This window comes from Hevea brasiliensis, chromosome 15 (genome assembly GCF_030052815.1).
Source record: "Hevea brasiliensis isolate MT/VB/25A 57/8 chromosome 15, ASM3005281v1, whole genome shotgun sequence".
Classification (NCBI taxonomy): Eukaryota; Viridiplantae; Streptophyta; class Magnoliopsida; order Malpighiales; family Euphorbiaceae; genus Hevea; species Hevea brasiliensis.
Genome location: NC_079507.1, coordinates 2,875,840 through 2,900,531, shown reverse-complemented (window position 1 = coordinate 2,900,531; position 24,692 = coordinate 2,875,840). Strand labels below are relative to the sequence as shown.

Genomic DNA, 24,692 nt, shown 5'->3' with positions numbered 1-24,692 from the left:
CATTATAAATGAAAAAAAAAAAAGACTATGTATATTTAATATATATGTCTTAAATATTATGCTAAATTTAATAAATAATTAAAAACACATAATCATTTCTTTTTCCATTGTCCTAAAGCTATCTGTTGCCTACTGAATATTCCCCACACAAAATGCCCCAAATTTTTGCAAGACTGATGGTTTGGGCCAACTTGCCGAAGTAGCAAGCAAATTAGGCCTATCAGATGGCTAGGCGGCTAATAGCATGGGCGAGGGAGCTATGCGCGGCAACGACGGTCAGCAAGCAAACCATTGTTCCAAAAATGAGATTGGATTGGTAGGAATCCTCTAGCACCTGCGAAAGTTGCCCAGCACGCCCCAGTACATCCCAATGCATTTCGGAGAGTTCCATTGCCCATGAAAAGCGCCAAAGATGTTCCAAAGACTATTAGGATTGGTCTAGTGCACATCGGAGCGCCCCAACAAGATCCAAAGACTTCCAACCAAGGCTAGAATTCTCTAGAAGACTCCAACTAGCTTTAGCAAGCTTCACACACTAAGAGAAGGTTCCAGGCAATTTCTCCAGCACAAAGGAACTTCAAGAAAGCTTTCCAAGTAAGCTTAATTCTTTAGATTTTTATCCCACTAAGCAAGATATTTTAGGGGGGATAATTATAGATAATATAATCCTAGCCATTCATTTTAAAGAGGTGGATTAGGAGAGATCTCCACCTTCTATTTTAAGTAGATTTTTAACCACACATTTGAGGCACCATTTCAACCACATGTTTAAGGAGGTGGCGTAGGTGTTAGGGACTTCATTTAGGACACTTAGAGAATCCACTTAGCGACCAACCTTATACAGCCACCTTGTATACTTTGTAAAGTTCTTGTATAGTTTCTTTTATTTGAGTAATATAATTACTTAGCCAATTTTCTACCCATACTTTGCCTTATTATTGATCTCCTTCCAAATCCCTTAGCCAATTTTCTTACCTTGGTTTTCCTTTTATCACCCTTGTTAGTCTCACTTTGTTAGATTAACTTTATAAGAAAGCTTAGTAGTACATTATAAAGGGGAGTTGTGCTACTGTCGCACGGTGGTTTTAATTAGGGAATTTCATTACTACTGTGACAGTTGATATTAGAGCCAAGGTTGAGGTTAGGCTATTCGGGCATTCATCATGTCAGCTAGCACGAGATTTGAGCGACCTCCCATTAGCTTCTCACAAGCCCCAATGAAGGGGAAGAAGGATAGGGAGAAATCCTATGATGTCATTACTGCGTTGGAGGAGAGACTCGCCTATTTGGAAGGTATCATGTTGGAGCAAAGGGACAGGAGCAATGACTTTGATTTGTGTCTCACCGAGCTAGAATTCAAGAGGGATGAGGGTGAGCTGCAATTTGATATGTAAAAGGCTCTCAATACAGCAGTTGATATTTTGTCCAAGAGGGATCAGGCCATGGAGGCAACCTTATAAGGAAAGGGTGGACAAGTTGGAGGAGCTTGCATTATGCAAGATAGTATTGGTCAGTACGGTTGGCACCAGCAGGGGAGCTCCAAATGCTAGAATTGATGTGCCTAGATTGAAAACATACAGAGAGGCTCGAAATGCTTATGAGATTAATAATTTCTTGTGGAACGTGGAGTGGTATTTTGAGGCAGTTGGCATCACTAAAGATGTAGAAAAAATTCGCAATGTTCCCCTTTACTTTAGCGATGTGGCAATCATGCGGTGGAAAAGACATAATGAAGATATCAAAAAGGGACTTACACTATCTTTACTTGGGAGGAGTTCACTAAGGAGCTAAAGTGGCAATTTTACCCTAAGAATGTAGAAAGTGAGGCCGAGCTAAGTTTAGGAGCCTCTAACACAAGGAAGGCGCTATCCAAAAGTACGTTAAGAAGCTTTCTGAATTAATGTTGGAAATCCCCAACATGGGGGAGAAGGATGCTCTATTTTGCTTCCTTGATGGCCCTTCCAATTAGGCAAAGGTGGACTTATAGCGTAGGAGTGTGCAAGACCTTGCCAACCTAATGGCAGTCGCCGAGTCCCTTATCTAGTTTAAAAGGAAGGAGTCCAGCAAAGATAAGGGGAAGAAGGCAGATTGTAGCCATAAAACTAGAGGTGGAGACAAGTCCAAGCATAGCAAAAACTGTAAAGGGAGTAAGTGGGCGAATGACAAGGCTAAGGAGAAAGAAGGTGAGTTTACTAACGCTAAAATTGCTTGCTTTATTTGTAATGGGCCTCATAGGCCTTATAGAGCATTTAAGCATCCTAAGTGGGCAAGCTTACTGCCTTGGTATCAAAGAAAATCTAGCCACAAGATGAGAGGCATATTGCCTTTTTAAAATTGCTAAATGCAATTAAGACCAAGGTTAAGGGGCAAAACCAAGGCCAAATGTTGGTAAAAGTTTATGTTCATAGCACATCAATGGTGGCATTGGTGGACACTGGTGCGAACACTCTTTACATGTCCAAGCAACTTGTGGACAAAATTAAATTGCCTTATGAAAAGGTGCATGGGTTGATTAAGGGTGTGACTGCTAAAAGCATGCCCATTTACGAAGTTGCAAGGGATGTGGATCTTCAAATTGGGCAGTGGCATAGCAAGGTTGATGTGACCACCGCCCCACTTAATGAGAAACAGCTATATTTGGGGATTGATTTCTTACGTAAAGTACAAGCTCCACTGGTCCCCTATGTAGATACCATATATATTTTGCAACATCGACAGCCATACTATATGCCTATTAAGAGGGAATATAGTGGGGGCAATGTTATTTTAGCTATGCAATTATCTAAGGGACTAAAGAGGAACGAGCCCACGTTCTTAGTTGCCTTCAAAGATGATGAAGGGCATTAAGGTGGGAGAGCATTTATCCCTAACCCTATCCAATAGGTACTTGAAGGATTCAAGGATGTCATGGCATTCGAAATTCCCATGAAGCTGCCACCAGGAAGGGTGGTTGATCATGCGATTGAGCTTAAGCCAAGGGTAAAACCACTTGCCGTTACCCCCTATCGTATGTCTCCACTTAATCTTGAGGAATTGCAGAGACAATTGAAAAAGCTACTGGATGCTAGCTATATTAGGCCCTCCAAGGCACCATATGGAGCACCGATGCTATTCCAAAAGAAGCACGATGAGTCACTCCATTTGTGCATCGATTATTGGGCTTTGAACAAAATTGCTGTCAAGAACAAGTATCCAGTTCCCCTCATTGCAGACTTATTCGATCAGCTAGGCAAAGTAAATGTGTTTTCAAAGCTAGATCTGCAATTCAGGTACTATCAGGTGCGCATTGTTGAAGGGGATAAGGGGAAAATAACATGTGTAACGTGTTACAAATCCTACAAGTTTTTAGTCATGCCTTTCAGCTTGACAAATGCATTGGCAATCATGAACAAGGTACTTACTCCATACCTTGATAAATATGTTATGGTTTATTTAGATGATATTGTCATTTATAGTAATTCCTTGGAGGAGCATGTGGAACACTTGAGGATGGTGTTCAATACCTTGTAGGCCAATGAGCTTTATGTGAAGCAAGAGAAAAATGCTCATTTTCCTAAAAGGAGGTGGCATTCTTGGGTCATATTATTTGAGGGGCCAAGTTACTTATGGATCCTTCTAAGGTGAGGGCTATTCAAAAGTGGGAACCACACACCAAAGTGATCGAGCTAAGGTCCTTCCTTGGGTTGTGTAATTACTATTGGCAGTTCATACAAGGGTGTTTTGCCATTGCAGCCACACTTACGGATTTGCTAAAAAAAGGATATTCATAGGACTGGTTTAGCAAATGCCAGCACGCCTTTGAGGATTTTAATGATGCAATTGTGGTAGAGACTATGTTGAATCTGCTCAACTATGAGAAGCCATTTGAAGTGCATACCAATGCTTTAGATTTTGCCATCAATGGTATTCTCATGCAAAAAAGGAATCCTATTGCTTTCAAGAGTCAAAAGCTCAATGATATAGAGAGGCACTATAACGCCCGTGAGAAGGAAATGATGATAGTAGTTCATTACCTTCGCACTTGATGCCACAATCTCTTTGGTGGCAAATTCATTGTCAAGATGGACAACATAGCCACTTGCTATTTCCAAACTCAAAAGAAGCTTTCTTCAAAGCAGGCTAGATGGCAAGTTTTCTTGGCTGAATTCGATTTTCAAATGAAGTATAAGCTAGGCAAGGCTAATCTAGTTGTGGACGCCTTAGTCGCAAGGGTGAGTTGGTCGACATTAGCCAACCCACTTGCAATTTGTTGGAAAGAATCAAGTAAGGGCTAGAGCATAATTCTATAGCCAAAAGTCGCATTTTATTGGTTAAAAAGGCAAATCTAAGAGGTTTTGGCTTGAAGATGGATTACTTTTGACTAAAGGGCACCAAGTCTCTATGCCACAAAGGTGATAATTTGTGACGTGAAGTGTTTAAGGAGTGCCACGATACCGATAGGTCGGGTGTCCTAGCATCCAACAAGACCGCAACCTTGTTGGAGAATGCCTACTGACTTAGGATGAGAGACAATATCAAAGCCAGTAAAATTTTATCTTGTTTGTCAACAAGATAAAGTGGAGCACCAACACCTCACAGGCCTATTGGAGCTTCTGCATATTCCAAAGAAGCCTTGGGAAAACGTCTCAATGGATTTTATTATGGGACTTCCTCCTTCAAAAGGTAGTGGGTGTATATTGGTTATGGTAGACTAATTCTCAAGGTATAGTGTTTTCATCCCTCGCACCAAAGGATAACACTCCAAACAAGTTATTATTCTTCAAGCATGTAGTTAAATATTGGGGGCTGCCTAAGACCATCATTAGCTACTGGGACTTTAGGATTAGTAGACGATTCTAGACAGAATTGTTCAAGCTATTATGGACAAAGTTGAACTTCTCTACCGCAATGCATCCCCTAACAGATGGACAAATGAAGAAGATTAATACAGTGCTTGAGATGTATTTGAGGCACTGTGTAAGTGCTAATCAACAAGATTGGGCTAAGTTGCTAGATGTGGCCCAATTTTTATATAATCTGCTACGAAGCAAGTCTACTAGTCATAGCTAATTTGAGATTATTACAGGACAGTAGCTAATTACTCCTAACACCATAGTTGTTGGCTACAAAGGAGTAAGTGTAGCAGCCTATAACTTTGCAAAAAGTTAGGAGGAGCAATAGAAGGCAACTAAGGCATGCCTATCCAAAGCGACAATGTGCATGAAGAAGTGGGCTGATAAGATGAGACGCCTACAAGAATTCCAAGAAGGGGACTTAGTATTGGTAAAGCTCTATGAACATGGCAAAGGTGCAAAGAGTCAGCATCAAGGATTATTAAGAAGATATGAGAGGCCTTATCCAATTGTCAAACGGGTTGGTAAGCAAGCGTACAGGGTAGACTTGCCACTAAGTTTAAAAATGCGTCATGTCTTTCATGTTAGTATGCTTAAGCCACTTGTGGAATACCGAAAGTATCCAACTAAAGTATTCTCCATAAAGGCACCAAAATATATTCGCACCCAATATTCAAAGAAAATGAAGGAGATTGTTTCAGACCCAGTTGTGCATCATGGCCACAAAGCACTAACTCAGGAGTTATTGGTTAAATGGAAGGGACTACCAAATAGTGAAGTTAATTGGAAATCCTTGGAAGACTTGTGGCAATTTAAAGATCAAATTGCCATTTATGAAGATAGTAAAGTGTCAAGGGCACTGCTTGAATGGGTGGTAGAGAATGTTGCCTACCTATGGTTCCCCACACAAATTGCCCCAATTTTTCATGCCACCGAAGGTTTAAGCAAGTCAATCAAGCCTATCGAATGGCCAGATAGCTAATAGCATGGGCGAGGGAGCTGTGCACACCAGCAAGGGTCAATAGGCCAACTAGCTCCCCAAAATGAGGTTGGGTTGGTAAGAATCTACTAGCGCCTACGAAAACTACCCAGCGCATGTCGAAGAGTTCTAGTGCCCAACATGTTCCGACACTAGCAGGATTGGCCTAGCACACACCAGAGTGCCCTTGTAGGCTTTAGAGACTTCCAGCCAGCACCAGAATTCTCTAAAAGACTTTAGTCAGCTTTAGCAAGCTTCACACACCAAGGAAAGTTCTAGGCAGTTTCTCTAGCACAAAGAAACTTCAAGGAAGCTTTCCAAATAAGCTTCACTCTCTCGATTTTTACCCCATTAAGCAAGATAGTTTTTGGGGAATAATTCTAGATAATGTAATCCTAGCTATTCATTTTAAGGAGGTGGATTATGAGAGATCTCCACTGTCCATTTTAGGTAGATTTTTAACCACACATTTAAGGTACCATTTCAGCCACATGTTTAAAGAGGTGACTTAGGTATAAATAAGAGATTAGGGATTTCATTTGAGCCATTTAAACTATCGTATGGCACCAGCACAACTCCCCTTTATATTGTACTTATCATCCTTCCTACAAAGTTAGTTTAATAAAAGTGAGACTAACAAGGGTGAAAAAAGGAAAACCAAGGCAAGAAACTAGGCTAAGAGATTGTGAAGGAAATCAGTAATGAGGCAAAGTGTAGGTAGAAATTGGCTAAATATTTATATTACTCAAAGAAAAGAAACTATACGAGAGCTTTACAAAATATACAAGGTGGCTGTACAAGGTTGGTTGCTAAGTGGATTCTCTAAGTGTTCCAAATGAAGTCCCTAATCTCCTATTTATACCTAAGCCACCTCCTTAAACATGTGGCTGAAATGGTGCCTCAAATATGTGGTTAAAAATTTACCTAAAATGGATGGTGGAGATCTCTCCTAATCCACCTTCTTAAAATGAATGGCTAGGATTACATTATCTAGAATTATCCCCCCAAAAATATCTTACTTAGTGGGGTAAAATTCTAGAGAGTGAAGCTTCTTTAAGAAGCTTCCTTGAAGTTCCTTTATGCTGGAGAAACTGCTTGGAACCTTCCCTTGGTATGTGAAGCTTGCTAGAGTTGATTAGAGTCTTCTAGAGAATTCTAGCGCTAGCTGGAAGTCTTTGGAGCCTATTGGGGCACTTTGGTGCGTGCTAAGCCAATCCTCGCTAGTGCTAGAATATGCTGCTCACTTCTTATGGGCACCAAACCGCCTAAAATGCACTAGGACATTCTAAGGTGCGTTGGTCACTTTCACAGCGTTGGCAGATTCCTACTAATCTAACCTCATTTTGGAGCATTGGTTGGCCCGTTGACCCTCGCTAGTGCACACAGTTCCTTCATCCTTGTTGTTAGTTGCCTGGCCACCTAATAGGCTTGCCACTTAGATAGGTTGGCCTGAATCATTGGTGTCGCGAAAAATTGGGGCGATTTGTCTGGGGAACCTTTAGTAGGCAACATTCTCCCCCACTCATTCGAATGGCGCCCTCGACGCTCTACTATCTTCATAAGTTTACAATTTGATCTTTAAATCGCCATAAGTCTTCCAAGGGTTCCTACCTAGCTGAATTATCTGGTAGTCCCTTTCACTTAACTAATAACTCTTGAGTTGGTGCTTTGTGGCCATGATACACAACTCAGTTTGAAAAAATTTCCTCCACTTCCTTTGAATATTAGGTGCAAACATCTCCTAGTATCTATATGGAGATTGCTCTAATTAGATCCTCTTGGTCTTCCATAAATGGCTTAAGCAAACTGACATGAAAGATGGGATGCGTGTTTAAGCTTGGTAGGTAGACTTGCTTACCAACTGCTTGACAATTGAATAGGGCCCTCATATCTTCTTAATAATCCTTAATATTAACCCTTCGCACCCTTGCCATGTTGGTAGAGCTTTACCAACACTAAGTCCCCTTCTTGGAATTCTTATGGGCGTTTGTTCTTGTCAGCCCACTTCTTCATACACTTTGTCATTTTGGATAGGCATGCTTTCATTGCCTCTTGCTGCTCTTCTTAACTTCTTACAAACTTATAGGCTATTGACTTACTTTTTATAGCCAACAACCATGGTGTTAGGAGTAATTGGTTGTTGTCTTGTAATGATCTCAAATGAGTTACGATAAGTAAACTCACTTCATAACAGATTATATGAAAATTAGGCCACATCTAGCAATTTAGCCTAATCCCGTTGATTAGCACTTACATAGTGCCTCAAATACATCTCAAGTAGTGCATTAATCCTCTCCGTTTGTCCATCTGTTTGGGTATGCATTGTAGTAGAGAAGTTCAACTTTGTCCCCACTAGCTTGAATAGTTCTGTCTAAAATCATCTAGTAATCTTGGAGTCCCAGTCACTAATGATGGTCTTAGGTAGGCCCCAAAACTTATCTACATGCTTTAAGAATAACAGGGTAGCTTGCTCAGCATTGTAATCCTTTGGGGATGAAATCACCATATTTAAATCAGTCTACCACAACTAAGATACACTCGCTACCTTCTAAAAGAGGAAGTCCCATAATAAAATCCATGGAGATGCTTTCCCAAGGCTTCTCTAGAATAGGTAGTGACTCCAATAGGCCTGCGGGGTGCTAGTGCTCACCTTATCTTATTAATAAATAAGATGAGATTTTACGTGGGCCTTGATATTGTTTCTGCCGAGGCCGTAAGCGTGCATCCTCCAAAGAAGGTCGTGATGCAATCGGATGCCGTGATGCCTAGCCCATCAACTATCATGGCACTCCTTAAGCACTTCATGTCATAAACTATCATTTGTGGCACATAAAACTTAGTGCCCCTTAGTGAGAAGTAGTCTATCTTCAAGACAAAAACTCCTGGATTCTTTGACCAGTAAAATGTAGCTCTTGGCGATAGAATCATGCTCTAGCCCTTACTTGATTCTTTCCAACAAATTGCTAGTGGGTTAGCTAATTTTGGCCAACTCACCCTTATGGCTAAGAGCATCCACAACCAGATTAGCCTTGCTTGGCTTATACTCCATTTGGAAATCAAATTTGGCCAGCTTGCTTTAGAGAAAGTTTCTTTTGTGTTTGGAAATAGCTAATGGTTACGTTGTCCATCTTGACAACGAATTTGCTACCAAGGAGATAGTGGCGCTAAGTACGGAGGCAATGAACTACTGCTATCATTTTCTTCTCCTAGAAAATATAACACCTTTCTACAACATTAAGTGTTCGACTCTCAAAAGCAATAGGATGCCTTTCTTGCATGAGAACACCATCAGTGGCAAAATCTGAAGCATCAGTATGCACCTCGAATGGCTTTTCATAGTCGGGCAGATTCAACACTATCTCTGCCACAATTGCATATATTTTGTGGTATATTTGAAAATGTAGAAATGCCTTGGTGTTTGAAAATATAGTTTAGTTTTTCAAGATGTAATCATAAAAGCTTCCAATTCTTTGGAAGAATTTCGAATAGCTCAACTTATATCACCTCCTCCTCAGAATACATCTATCTAGTGTCAAAATTCTTGGACTTCTCTTGTATCTCTTTGAATAAAAATAAACTTTAATATTGTAAGCAATCAACAAAGGGGTTTCAGAGTTATTATTGCCATTGCTCGAAATAATGCAGGTCATCCTATTGCTTGTCATGAAGCTGCTCTGCTAGCTAGAAATAATTCTTTTTCAATATGTTTGTTTTGAAGGTGATGCTCAATCAGTTATTTGAGCAGCTAATTGTGGCGCTATTTCAACTGACCTTCAAGGCATTTTTAAATATATTTCTCTTTTCACTAGGGATATTTTAGATATTTTCTTTACTTATATTCATTATTCTTGTAATAGTGTTACTCATATTCTTGATCGAAATATATTATGAGATGATTCATTTGATTATAATTCATTAGAGGAGAGAGATTTTGTACTCTTTTCCTCTTTTTCTTTGCGAGGGCATGTTTATAATAATAAAAAAAAACAACTTATTATGACATATTACATTGGTATACTCTATTCAATTTTAAATTCAAATTTAAAGTAAAATTTATTTTATTTTAAAATTTGAACAATTAATTTAAAATTAAAAAAATTGAATTAAAACCAAAATTTTAGTCAATAAACCCAAATTTTATTTGTCACATCCTCCACGCAATAAAACTCCATTTGGGTTTCGATTTATTTATTTATTTATTTATTTTTTCAATTCTTCACTTTTTATCTATTTTTAACAGAAATTCAATTATTCACTATGATTCCACCAGTTCATACCCACAGCCGGTGATGTATATGCCGCAAAAGAAAAACCCGGACCGTATGCGTATTTTTTTTTATTAATATTTTATATAGAGATAATATCCTTTTCTTTGAGCTCAAGACAGAAAGTGGCAGCGAGAGGGGTTTTGGTTTTTCAGATTTCTCAAATATAAATTGAAATTTCAAGCAACCAAACAACGTGAAAATATCCGCCATGGCTGCTCTACAGTATCTGGAGTCTCTTAGCAACGCGCATCCCGAACACGCCGAGTGGTACAATTCACTCGCAGATCTGTACCAGAAGAAGCTGTGGCACCAACTCACTCTCAAGCTTGAGCAGTTCGTTGCTTTCGCTGTCGTTCAGGTCCAACTCTACCCTTTACTTTGATGTTCTTATCTCCATACAGATGTATTTGTATATGTGGTGTGCGTGTTTGCTTGTTGGTTTCTTGATTTTGAATTTTGATCGGTTAGGGTATTGTAGTTGTTTGTGTCATGCAGTTAAGGGAAATTTGGGTTTGGGGCTATAAGAACTTGGGAATTTCAGGTAGTTTGTTTCAAATGAAATGCAGAATTAAGGGTTTTATGGGATGATTTGGGTTTCTAGTTTTGCCAAAGGTTGGGCTAAAGTCTAGGGGTTTGCTAATGAGATTATTAGGGTTTAAGTTTGGAAAAATGGTTTCTAGTTGTATGCTAGATTTGGGTTTGTGTACGTTTTTTTTAAGCTTGCTCTTTGCTGCTGAGAGCATTCTTGACTTCATTAACTAATTGTAATAGGTTACCTGATGCAGGTTTGGTGTTTAGCTTCGCCTTTAATTTTCTTCTTCTTATTTTATTTTCGGCTAGCAATAATTTGCAAATTTAATTATTAAATATATATCCAAGCACCAAATGCTTATAGCTATCGAGAACGTGGGGGTTATTGTTATTTGCAGACTCGTTGGTTTACTTGGCAAGTACTCGTTTGTTATTTAGTCTTTGTGGGCTCAATTAATCTAGTGAAAGAATAAAAAAGATAGGATCTGATGTAGACAGGCTTTTGGTTGCGTCACAAGCATAAAATAAATTTGGCTTTTCATCATCCTGGCCATAAATCTCACTCCATTCTATTTGCTGATTTCTGTTGGGGCTGGTCATAGTTTGAAAAGTTTATGCCTGCTCATGAATGTGGACTGCTATATATGGATTTATCATTTATTTGTGTCTTAATTTCTTTCTTAGTCACACCAGTGAAAATTCAAGTTGTCTATATACATGTCTAATGCATTTATGTGGCTAATGTATTACTTTTCAGGCTGGTGATACATTGATACAACTGTATCATAATTTTATCTCTGATTTTGAGACCAAAATTAATCTACTCAAGCTTGCACATTTCGCGGTTATAGTTTCTAAGCAGTATAAAGAGAAAAATGCTGCCATTAGCTATCTTGAAGGGGTGATTGAAAAGCTTCGAGCAACTAGAGAACAACACATTGAGGAGCCAATTCTTTACATTAAGATGCAATTAGCTATCTTCAAGATTGAACAAGGGGATCAAAAAGAGTGCAAGCAGCTTCTAGAAGAAGGAAAGAGTACACTAGACAGCATGACTGATATTGATCCATCTGTGTATGCCAATTATTATTGGGTTTCATCTCAGTACCATAAATATCGTCAAGAATTTGCTGAGTTCTACAAAAGTGCTCTTCTTTATCTGGCATACACATCTGTGGAATCACTCTCAGAACCATTTAAACTGGTATGTGCTTATTTTTCAGTCTACATTATAATAACTGCAGGTGTTCTTTTGTCATATTTCTTTCAGTGCTATCTTTCTCTAGGGTTGTATTTTTCATTACCATTGCCAAATATCATGCAGTTTGCAACTCTAAGGTCCTTCTTCTTCTTCTTCTTCTTCTTCTTCTTCTTCTTCCCACTTCTCTCTGCAAATCATTTGGTTCCACCTACACATTACTATGGATTGGAGCCTATAAATTATTGTGTTGCTGGTTTCTGTTTGGAATAAATGCTGCCTTTTCCCAACCAAGATATGTAGTGGCTTCATCCATGAAAAATAGAGTAATGATTTAACAGGAAAGAACCTGGTTCAGGTTTTGAATTCTGATTGAGGTCAAATCCAGATCTAGGGTTGATTGATGAACAATTCAAGGTTATGTTTTCCTTTGGCCTTATACTGGCTTTTTGCTAGTCCCAAACAAATAACAAAGTTATAATACTAATAACTATTGGCATTACCATAAATTTTAGCGTAGGGGCAGATGAAAGAGAGATATCTTTAATAGCCCTTCAAGTGGAAATGGATTAACAAAATTCCATTGATGTCTGAAACCTTGGACAGCATTTGTTGGCACCCAACCACAATTAGGCAAATTGCAATGGTTTCCATATCTTATCACATTAGGTTTTTAGAATTAAGTCATATCTTAGTTAAAGCAATGAATTATGAAGCTGTAGTATTTAATTTATTTGTTTAAATCGTAGTACTTATAGGAATTAGACTGGAATTAATTTATTAATGATGTTCTCCTTACAAAAGGAAATTACAAGTGTTGCATTGGTGAATGACTATCCTAGGACATTGTCTAGGCAGTTGTTAGCTCTATTGCTGATCTTTTTGATATAATAAATTCGATGATTAATGGCTATAATAAATTCGATGATTAATGGCTTACATTTTTTTTTTTAAATGCATGTTTAGATTTGCATTATCGGTTGACACATGTTCACAATTTGATTGCTTAATTGTGTCTTTTAGGATTTGGCATTTGACCTCTCTCTTTCTGCGCTTTTGGGAGATAACATCTACAACTTCGGAGAACTGCTCGCTCATCCTGTCGTAAGAATATCTTAGTAGTTTTTTTTGTTCCCAAAATGTTTGTTCATTGTTTTTGGATTTGTATCACCTCGGACTCTTTCTTATTGAATGTTCAGTGCCAGTCGTGTGAATTCTCTTCTTGCCTGTTAGAAATGTCATGATTTTAGGAAAGTTGGTTCCCTTGCCATTGGTTTTGTAATATTAATGTTTTAAAATAATTGGGTGTCCTGAATATATATCTAGGTGTGCCTGAATTGGAATTAATCAAGCTATGTTCTTGTTAGATCAAGGGATGTAGTTCATTTGGTTTTTCAATTGATTTTCGTGTCATTTAGTGCTCAAAAATCCTTTAGTGCACATTTTATAGAGGTGCGAGGAGCCAAGGAGTGCTACTGTGAATAAATAGAACGTCATAGAATTCAGATACAAGATTGTGGCTGAAGATTTTTGATAGGAACTTAGGAAGTACTAAAAGATATTAATTTAAGTAGTTTGTGTTGCAACAGTATACGTTGACTGACTCAAGACAAATAATTTTTAGTGTGTTATAAATCTAGTTTAGAGGCTTAAAAGGGAGACATGGCAAGAAAAAAGAAAGAAACTGTACAAGGCTTTTGACAAGCCTGCTCATATGATACTGAATCTAATTATAGGAATCCAGTAATGTTTCTATGATGCTAGTATGGATACCATTTATCCTCAGTTCAACTAAGGTCTAGAACCAAACCATAGTTCCTGAATTTCTATGCGAATATGAAGATTGCGAGAAGGAAGATTTCCAACTACTGACTCATATATATCCATTTTTTTAATTCCAACAAGTGGAGTTGTCCAATCATCGACTTGGACCTGTTTGTTGAACTCTTCTCGGTGGAAATTTTTTAACTAAGTGTAAAGGGGGGCTGTTTTTGGTAGAATTTGTTTAGTCTGTCATTTGAACTATTTTTATTTGTGTTTGACCAAGGGGTGGTTATCTTTGATGTGTAGCTCAACATTTCAATTTGTCATGAAAATTACTGTTTATCAAGTGATGGACAAATGAACAATACGTGTTATGTGTATTCTGCCTTTATGTGCCCAGTTGTATATATGATAACATGGTTATTGTTGACAAATTTGATGATTTGATTACCATTGAACCAAAATGAACATAAATCCTTGGACCAAATGGGTTTTATCTACTGTGCTTTAATTAAAGATCCCTTAATACGCTGCCTGGGAATGAAGTAAATTCTGTTTACAGCAAGGATTGGCTTTGAGTCCATATATGTTTATCTTAGTTATGGATGAGTTAACCAATCATATTCAAGATGATGTCCCAAGGTGCATGTTATTTGCAGATGATGTTTTCTTTGTAGATGAAACTAATGGAGTTAATCAAAATTTAGAGTTATGGGAGGACTCTTGAGAATAAAGTTTTCGGCTAAGTAGAAGTAAGACGAAATGTATGCAATGCAAGTTTAGTTCTCATAGAAGGAATAAGGGGCAAGTTTGGTTGGATGGAGTTTTGGTGCCAACATGCAACCAATTCAATTATTTAGGTTCTATTGTCTAAAAGAATGGAGTAATAAATGATGATGTAACTTACTGGATCAAAACATAATGGATGAAATGGAGGAGTGCGATGGGTGTGTTCTGCAACCGTAAGATCCTTAACAATGTGAAGGTAAGTTCTATAGAAATGTGGTTAGGCAGCCAGTTATGTTGTATGACAGTGAATGCCGAGCATCTAAGGTATATCATATCCATAAGATGAGTGTGGCAAAGATGTGAATGTTAAGATGGATTTCAATTTAGAACTGATTTCAAATAGAGTTGAATGGCAAAAAAAGATCTATTTAGGTGACCCCAACTAGTTTGGAACTAAGGCTTGGTTGTTGTTGTTGCGTAACTTAGAGGGTAGAACAATATTATGCGAAAGATAAGTAATTGCGTATGACAGATTTCCACATACATTCAATTTTTGGCATTGTTAATGCTGCTGGTGGGCAAAGAGTGTACCTATTCAGTAGCATAATGTTTAGTTTCTGTTAATGTGATGTTGTTTCACTATCCAACATTATGGAAGCCTGTCTATGGGGTTGATACTAAAAAAGTTTAGTTTAAGTTCTTGCTTTGGAGATGAAAGTCTAGTTATCCTTAGTTCTCGCTTTGTGTGGAACATTAAGCTCTTGTGTATGCTGAAAATCTGGACCAAATTGTAAAATTAATTTAATTTTAATTAATAGGGAATAATGTTTAAAATCATTCATCCACTGAAAGACCAGTCTGGTTTAAATGTAATCTTAAGTTGCTGAAAGTTGGAGTTATTTTGAGCATAGAGAAATACTTATCCAATGGCTTCATTTGCAAAAAGGAGATGGAATACTTTTTTGGCGAATTTTGACAGATGGCATGTAAGAATTCTTAGCTAGAACCTTGTAATGTGACTATACTAAGAACAAGAAAGGAAAGGGCATCTCACTGGAAAGTACTGAACTAGAGAGGTCGGGACAAGATGGTGTGTAGTTTGGTGTGCCTGTGTAGTCTCTAGTATAGCAAATGTTGGATGATGGAACCACAGAACAAAATCTGCATAAATATAATGACAAAATGCACAGCCTAAATGTTGGCAGTGCAGTTGAAATCCCTTCCTAGTATCCTGGTAAAGATATGCTTTTTATCTTTGCTAGCAATGGCATGAAATCTGGTTTCAATATTGTGGTTGCTGTACATGTCTTTTTCTGGCATTTTATCTTTCATTATATATTTGGGACCATGACCATCTATATTTCTTCAGATAAATAGTCTTCTGGGAACACAAGTGGAGTGGCTTTACTATATTCTTCAGGCATTTAACTCTGGTGATCTAGTTCGCTACCAAGAATTGTGTCGTGTACATAATGCATCCCTGAGATCCCAGCCGGCTTTAGTTGAGAATGAGCGGAAGTTGTTGGAAAAGATTAACATTCTTTGCCTGATGGAAATCATCTTTAGGTATAACTTGTAATTGGTGGATCTTTTTACTTTTGCATGTGCGAAGTTCTCAAAATTCAGCATTATTTCCAAACATTATGTGCTGAACTAAGACATGCTTCCTTGCAGCCGTCCTGCTGAAGATAGAACTATTCCACTAAGCGTAATTGCTGAGCGCACAAAACTTTCCATTGAGGATGTAGAGCATCTTCTCATGAAGAGTCTTTCTGTAAGTTCATTTGATTTTGGGAGTTACTGCTCAAAACTTGCTGTTCTATTTTCTAGTTTTATCTTCAATTAATGGAAGAAAAAAATTGAGAGTAATAAATAAGAATGGGAATTCGCTCATCTTTCCATAGGATATGAGTTCGTAATTATCTATAACTATTAATGTCTGTAGTGCATAGCTTGGGAACTTTTACAATAAATGGAATATACAAAATTATGAAAAATCATACATTACCAAGGTCTTGAAAGTGGTTTTTGGTTTTGTTTTATTTTGGGTTACAATTATAGATTGACCAAAAAAGCAAGGACATGGGCGTGGTGGATGAGATAGATAATAATATGGTTTATAGGAATTCTCTTCCCATGGCAAACTATATTGACATGAATACTAAGTGCAATTTGTATTATAGATTCAAATTGGCTTCAAGAAGTTTCTTCTTTTCTATTTCTGGTTGGATGGCTGGTGTTCAGCTGTAACTCATCCATTCAATCTCCTTGAAGTTTGTGTTGGATGGATGATGAAGAATTAGCACTATAAAGGGTGGTGAGAGTCTGAAATTTTCTTGTCCTCTTATAGAGTTAGGAACATGAGAAATTGAAGAAAGATAGTAGAAATTCTATTGAAAGATAAATGGCAGAACAACCTTCTCAACTCGGTACATAAGTATCAAAATTAGTATCTCCTTTCGTCCCCTGACCTGGAACAAGTGAAAAAAAAAAAAATAATAACATATAAGAACCAAACCAGGAGATATTCTCCCAGACTAGAAAATGCCCTAGCTCCAACTTATAGCTGAAAAATTAAAGATATAAATTCCTTGCATTCTCTGCTTTGGTATCCTTTATTTATTCTTGTACTGATGCCCCTTTCTGTTAGCATCTCCAGGTGGCAGTGTTTCCCTAATTCCCTCCAACAGAAAGAAATTCTCTTTGGAAGCATCCAAATGCTTGCTTCCTGATTCTTTTCCCTTATCTTCTATTCCTCCTGTAGTAAACTCTTAATTGCTTTGGGCCTGTATCCACTATTCTCGGGCTTATGGCTGAGTTGCTATCATCCTCTATGTGCCTTTTGGAAACTTTGCACTCTTTGGCCTCAAGTGGATGCTTCAGTGAAATTCACTAAGTGAATACACTTTGATGAGCCGCTCATGCCTGGTAGTGCAAGGGAAAACCCCATTGCTTCTATGCACTTTGATGGTCATTTTTCAACAGGGAAGGATATAGAAATTTTCGTTAGCGGGGGCATTATGGATACATGTAAATTTAGATATATATAATTTTTTTCAATCATGAAATAAGACATGAGATATGTGGTAGGTTCCATCTATTTTGCGTGTTGAGTGCACATACTTTTATTGTTGGTCCATCATAAATCGGATCTAGGCAAATTATATCCATAAATTTATGCCCTCTCATTTTGTAATTTGTATATTTGCTGCATGTGTATATGTATATATATGAAATGATTTGAAATAAGAGATTTTGATTTGATTTTAATATAATTTATTTTAATAAAAATTGATTTATTATTTACAAAATTAAATTTTATTAATAAATATTAATTCATAAAGGTATTTGATAACTCTTTTGAAATGGATTTGAAACAACAATTTTTTAGAAGTATTTCAAATCTACACTTACTAAAATTTCCCCACACTTTTATGTTTAATATAATATCATGATTCTATTGTGTATGTGTCTGTGTGTGTGTGTAAACTAGAATCATGATATATAGGCACACACATATATTATCTGATTTCATGACTCTTCACTAAGCTCAAATTATTGTAATTTAAATTTAATATGTTAAAAACTTAATTTTATGGGAATAAGTGGATAATATTAAGGACTTGCTTAGCATTGCTGTTGAAAAAAATGCTTTTTTAAATATGCTAGTTAGAGGGTATTAAAAATTGATTTAAAATTAAATTTGATAGATCTAGTCATAAGAACTACAAAATAAAACACGCTTTTTTTGCCTAGAACCTCAATGTCTAACATGGTCCAAGTAATAAGTAGGAAAATAATTATAGAAGCACCTATCTAAGTTTGGAGTTAAATATACTTCTTTAAAAGTGGGGACAAACTCAAATTATATATATATATATATATATATATATATATATATATATATATATATAGAAAATTGTGGGGCAGTGGGTGCAATTGCCCCCCATCCTAGATCTGTCCCTATTTTTCATTATGAGCATGTAGAATATTTTTAATGAATTGATATTGGATTCTTGAATTTAGGACCAAAAATCATTTTTGTCATAATATTTGTCTCTAAAAGATCCGAGCTGGTATTCTCTTCCTGAAGGAAAACAAATAGAAATTGCCTGAACCTTTACCAAAATAATCATGCTGGTTTTACCTTGAACTTGTTTGCTAATTTCATTCCCTATTTTGGAAGTGATGAACATGTGAGAGTTTAGGACAATCAATGGTAGGAAAAAAAAAATATAAGCAGCATTAGGTTTAATCTTTTAAACTAAGGCAAATTATAATGTACTCCTTGTCAGCTACTGAGACTGGTATGGGAATCTTAATTGTCATTAGGTAGGAAAAATGTGATGTACTGGCCAAATTCATTTGTTTATTGGAAAATATACATTAAGAAGGATATTGTTCTACATACTTCTACTTAAGCCGGGCCTTAGTGAGTTATCTGGATGTGCTTGAATTACATATGTATTTGTCAAGTTGCTTATGCTTAGAGGTGGCCAAGGGCAATTATGATTCATGGTTCCGGGGGACCAAAACCGGCCTTAATGGATTACCGTTTTTGATCAAAACAAACAATTGGATCTTATTTTTTTGTAAAATTTTTTATTTTTTTAATGAAATATCCGATTTGGCCCGGAATTGAATTGTCTGGTTCCGATCCTATTTCAGTTTGTTTCTACCAGTTTTGGTCAATCCGGCTAGCTTTGATCGATTTTGATCCCGTTCCCATTCATTCCAGTTTGAACTGGTCCAATTCTGGCTTGGTTTCTATTCTGAATCTTCTTGTGGCTGGATCTTCTCATGCTTATAAGTTCTGTCAGGCCATTCAAATCATGCAGTCTGATATAGGAGAGTGTATTTGGATGTAACTTTGCAGCCCACTGCTCAGAAAAAAAACCTGCTGATTCATTGACTAGTTGTAACTTGTAACTACAATATCCTCCAATTTACTGTAATGTGGTGGGGCTGTGCCTGTGCATTATATATATATATATATATATATATATATATATATATTGTCAATTCAGTTTGGTGTTTTTGACAGAACTAATTGAGTCGAAACATAAAACCAAAATTTTTTTTAAAATGCTAACGGAAACCGAATTAAAACAGTTCTGCTTTTCAGTTATAATCGAAGTTTGTTCACCCCTATTATGTGGTCAAGTTGCTCCTTTTTAATGTTGAAGTTTGGCTTGGCTGCCAGTCTGATTGAAGTTGGTTTTAATTTGAAGTAGGAGGGGCCAGGATCGAACCACCTAGGGTTGGTTCCTTGCAATTCTGGTCCTGGTGGTTCTGGCGTCAGGTTGGGTTTATGGCAGTTTCATTTTGAATAGGGTTGGTGCAGTTTTGGTTCCGATTCAAGGTCTGCTTAGGAACTATAATTTTAAATCGCGGTCGCGAGTAACGGAATTGGATCTGTAATGGCCGTAACTTAATGGTAACGGCCTGTCGATACGCAAATTTTTTTTAAGAAATTTGCAAAGTTCATGATATTCATACATATTCAAAAATAAAATTAAACTAAGATGTACAACTACGTAATAAGCATAAATATATCAAATAAAGACAATAAATTCATTATTTTTATACATGATTAATATTAATCAATTTAAAAAAAAAACCAAGTAGATGTTAAATAACTAACTTTATTATCACCAAATTGAGTGTCTAGGAGGTACTAATTTACACAATTTAATGCAATTATTTATTACCTAAAAATGATTTATATAGTATGTACTAATTTGCACATAAATATATTCATTGAATTCTTTGATATTATTTTTTAATTATTTATGTATTTACCTAAAAATGATTCAATAAAAGTTCTAAGAATTAGAGAAAATAAACAATAACTCACTTTTGATGCTCGTGAACTCAAAACTTTGTAGAGGATTGAAGTTGAAGGCCTTCACTTCGGTAGATTTGATTGTGGTTGTGAAGAAAAAAAATGAGAGAATGTTGAGTTTGAGAATTGGGAGAAAATGGCTGAGACTTGAGAGAAAGTTGAGACTTCCAGTATTTGAGTGACAACAAATGGCTATTGAATGACTAGTGAAATTGAAAAGAAAAAGAGAGAAAAAGAGAGAATATATGGCCTTTAACATAATAATTAAATAAGCCAAAGAAGAAATAATCCATCTGCAGCAGATCAGTTTCACTTTTACATGAATGGAGCCAGCTATGGAGCTAATATCTGAATTGTCATTTATGCAATTGTTTTCATAGAAAGTGACATCTGAATTGTCATTTAAGCTTTAAAGTTCGTTGTAATACACAAGATATCGTATAATATGTATTTTAGCTATTTCTTAATTATATAATCGTTAACTATAAGGTACATATATAATTTAGGATTAAGCATTATATAATATAGTAGTATACTTAGATTTAAGAATTATATAGTGATTTAATTATTTTATAATTAAATTATTAAGAAAAGTAGAGAAATGAAAGATAGTATTAGGTTGCATATAGTACTTAATTATAATATATATAACAATATTAATTGCATATAAATATATAATTACATTGAAAGTATATAATATATCTAACAAAAATCATAGAAAAACGTATATATATAATCAGTCCTTAGTTTATTTCTGGTCTAGTTCGATTCTTGGTGAAAATTACTATTGAATCAAAATAGTAAAATAAGTTAAGTTCGGTATGATTTTGATCGGTTCAGTACATTTCTTCAGTTTGGTATGGAACCCCAAGAACCATGCACAAGTATAGTTCTGAAGTTTGGTAGGGAACCTCGAAGAACCGTGCACAAGTGCAGTTCTTCAGACTCAAGTTTCAGTTCTAAGGGGTTGCGGGTTTTGTTTTGGGGACTGGTGGGCTGGTTTGGTCTAGTTCATCATTTAAAAAAAAAAAAAAAAATTACAAAAGATACTATTTTTATTTTTGGACCAAACCAATTATGTATTTTTTTTAAGTACAGAAGGAGTTAAAAATTAATAATGTATATAAATATTGCAAAAAAATTTGATTTTTTTTATTAAGTATAGAAATTGTTGTACATACAACTCAACTCAACTCAATTAAGCCTTTATCTCAAAAATTTGGGATCGGCTATATGGATTCTCTTTCTCCATTCTAAACGATTTTGGGTTAAATCCTCGGAAATGTGTAATGCTTTTAGGTCATGTTGTACTACTCTCTTCCAAGTCAGTTAGGTCTACCCCTTCTTTTCTTTCTATCATCTACCCTAATGTGCTCTACTTGTCTAACTGGAGCTTCCGTATGTCTACGCTTCACATAACTAAACCACCTCAATCTCCCTTCTCTCAACTTATCCTCAATTGATACCATTCCTATCTTTTTTCTAATATTCTCATTACAGATCTAGTCTAGTATGGTCAGAAATTGTTGTACATACAATGTGCCAAAAAAAAAAAATCATCTAATGTTTTTTGATTATAGAGTGGTTTGGAAATGTAAATTGTTAGGTGTTTGTAGATAAAATGCTTTTTTTTCCCCTTTTCCAAAATACCTTAAAATATAGCCATTGACTTTTATAAGGGATAAAATTGACATTTGCAAATTTGTTTTAAAAAATTGGTCAGCAATGGTCAAAGAGAACGTTGTTGGCAACTGTACAATTAAGGAGGGGGAGGGGGAGTGGGAGTGGTTCTGGTTGGGCACGCTACATGGCTCACTTAGCATGCGCCATGTGTTTATTTATTTATTTATTTTTTAAAAACCGAACCAGACTCGACCAGTCTGGTTAATGGGCCTTCCTAGTAGCCAGTTTGGTTCTGGGCTCAACCTGGACCATGGCCAGGCATACTTGAAGTGGAGTGTGCTGAGTGTTTAATACTTATAGTAACAGAAAGCAGGTGAGTACAAATTTCTGAAAAATTAATGAATTTAAAAGGCCTATACAGTTTGAATGGAAGTTGTATTTAGCATATAAACTGACAAACTTGTACAGTTTATTTGTACTGAGCATAGATCAAACCATTTTTTTTGAATCTGATGCCGTATTTTTTTGTCATTACATTTTATGCCTTTAGTTACCATTGCATATGATTAAACTTGGTCATTGCATTCTTTAACATGTGCTATTTATTTGCAAAACGAATTTCATTTTCTGTAGTATAAACACAATTTTTTTACAGGTCCATCTTATTGAGGGTATAATTGATCAAGTTGAGGGAACAATACATGTGTCTTGGGTGCAGCCGAGAGTTCTGGGGATTCCACAGATCAAATCGTTGCGAGATCGATTGGATAATTGGCTGGATAAAGTACACACTGCCTTACTATCCATTGAAGCCGAAACACCTGATCTAGTAGCATTATGATTTTTCTCTTTTTGACTTTTCTCGCCTCTTTTCCCTTCTGTTAGTGATTGATTTTCTCTCTGCCCATTGTAACAAATTCTTAATCCAAAAGGGAAAAAATTCATAGGCAGCTAAGTGGAGAGACTAGAGTAAGTCACACTAGGGCAGTTGCGCCAACTTTGTTTGCTTCCTTGTCATATTGCAGAACCATATTTCTAAAAGGAGCAGCGGTTTACCTTTTTCACTTGGAATTTGTCACTTCTGAGTGGCATGCCTAGAGATACAGTGAATTGATTGAAAAGGACAAAGAAATTCTCTACTTAAGTGTGGTTAGTTAAACTAATTTGTATTGGGAAATTTCCTTTGATACAGATACTGGTTGCTGTTCAAATGGTTGTTTTGTGCATCTTATATGTGGTAGTAACAGCATTTCATTTCTGATAGCTATTCTCATAGTTCAATGCAGGTTAGGTTAATCCTTGCGTTTGAATGATTCAAGATTTTTATACAGCTGAGCATGATATAATAGAGTTTCAAATCAGCAAGCCCAAATGGTGTACAGGGATGTGTTTGGAAGTGTAGTTGTTAGAGCAGCTTAGAGCTTTTTCCAAATATGTTCGCAAAACCTTCGTCCTGATTCCTGAACTCAATATTTATAATCTTATACCAATTCTTCAATCAATTTTTTTTAAAAAAAATCTTTTTAAGGTTTTATGTTAACATCATTTATCCATGGATGCTTGACTCCCTAAGTGAACCAACTTTTATAGCCGTTAAGGTAATACAAGACAACATTGCCTCAGCCGTTAAGGTATGAAGATAACATATGGTAAGGTTGCTTAGAGATTCCATGGGTCAATTTTATCGGTAGTCCGTCAATTTAGGTGTTGTAGTGGCTCAACTTTATTATGTATTCAAAAAATCTTTCAGCTTCAATTTTAGAATTATCGTGATGTATTCTATGGATACTTAGTTTAAAATAAATGGAATAAATTACTTTGTTAAATTTTATAATTTATCTTATTAAATTTTTATGAAATGATTTTTTTTTCATAAAATAATTAATTATAAAAAACTTATTAATTTCACAAAAAAAAAATTTTATTTATCATTTTACATTTAAAATTTATTATTTTAATTAAAATTTAGATGATATGAAAAATATAATAATTTAAGATATTAAAAAAAAATTATTTTTTCGTTTCTCATAGAAAAAAACATTAATTACAAAAAATTTAATAAGATGAATTGTAAAATTTTTGTTAAATTATTTTATTTTTTATAATAAAATAATTTTACTTTATTTTAAACTAAGTAATTATAGAATATGCCTTAAATTTTATTTATTATCTTTTAATTCAGATGAATGTATTGCATTGCGGACAATTATTACTCAATTTTAATTTACATTACAAAAACTCCCAAACTTCAATTTAATATATATTTATTTTCAACTTATTTAAAATAAAACCATACATTTTGAAATGATACAATATTTTTATAAATATTTACAATTAATTAATTAATTATATCAAAAATATGTAATTGATAATATTATTTTTTTTTACTTATATTACTTTATAATTCAATTTTAGATTAATATCAAAAGTATTTACATCTAATTCATCTTAATTTTTTTTATTTTATTTTAATGCAAGAAAAAAAATAATTTATATTATTTATTTATTTTAATTTAATGATATTTAAATTCTAATTAAGTATAAATTATTTTTTATATTACATATAATTTTTATCTTTTTTTTTCTAATATTAGAAAAATAATATATCTAGTCTTAACTTAATAATATTACTTTATTTATTAAATTAAAATTTAAGAATTTTTGTGAGACAAAATAAAGTTAAGGAATGTTTGTTGTACATCTATACTATATATAAATGTGGGAAGGGGGAATATTGGCTTTGCCAAAAATACCATTCATTCTTCAAATTAATTACAATTATATTTTTATTATTTAAAATAATTTTAATATTCATATAAATTTAAAATTCTTAATTTTAGAGTTCATATAAATTTAAAATTTTTAATCTTACTTTTACTTAATTTTAATTAAATATAAAATTTTATAAAAAATAATTAACTAA

General features: G+C 35.2%; 1 protein-coding gene across 1 annotated transcript; it reads left to right on the top strand.

The window, feature by feature from the left end:
- Positions 1 to 10,076: 10,076 nt before the first annotated feature.
- LOC110661370 (26S proteasome non-ATPase regulatory subunit 13 homolog A) lies at positions 10,077 to 22,980 on the top strand. Its single transcript, XM_021819979.2, has 6 exons — positions 10,077 to 10,437; positions 11,368 to 11,814; positions 12,832 to 12,912; positions 15,671 to 15,867; positions 15,976 to 16,075; positions 22,425 to 22,980. The coding sequence occupies exons 1-6, from the start codon at positions 10,288 to 10,290 to the stop codon at positions 22,608 to 22,610; spliced, it is 1,161 nt and encodes a 386-aa protein (XP_021675671.1). The 5' UTR covers positions 10,077 to 10,287; the 3' UTR covers positions 22,611 to 22,980.
- Positions 22,981 to 24,692: the final 1,712 nt, after the last annotated feature.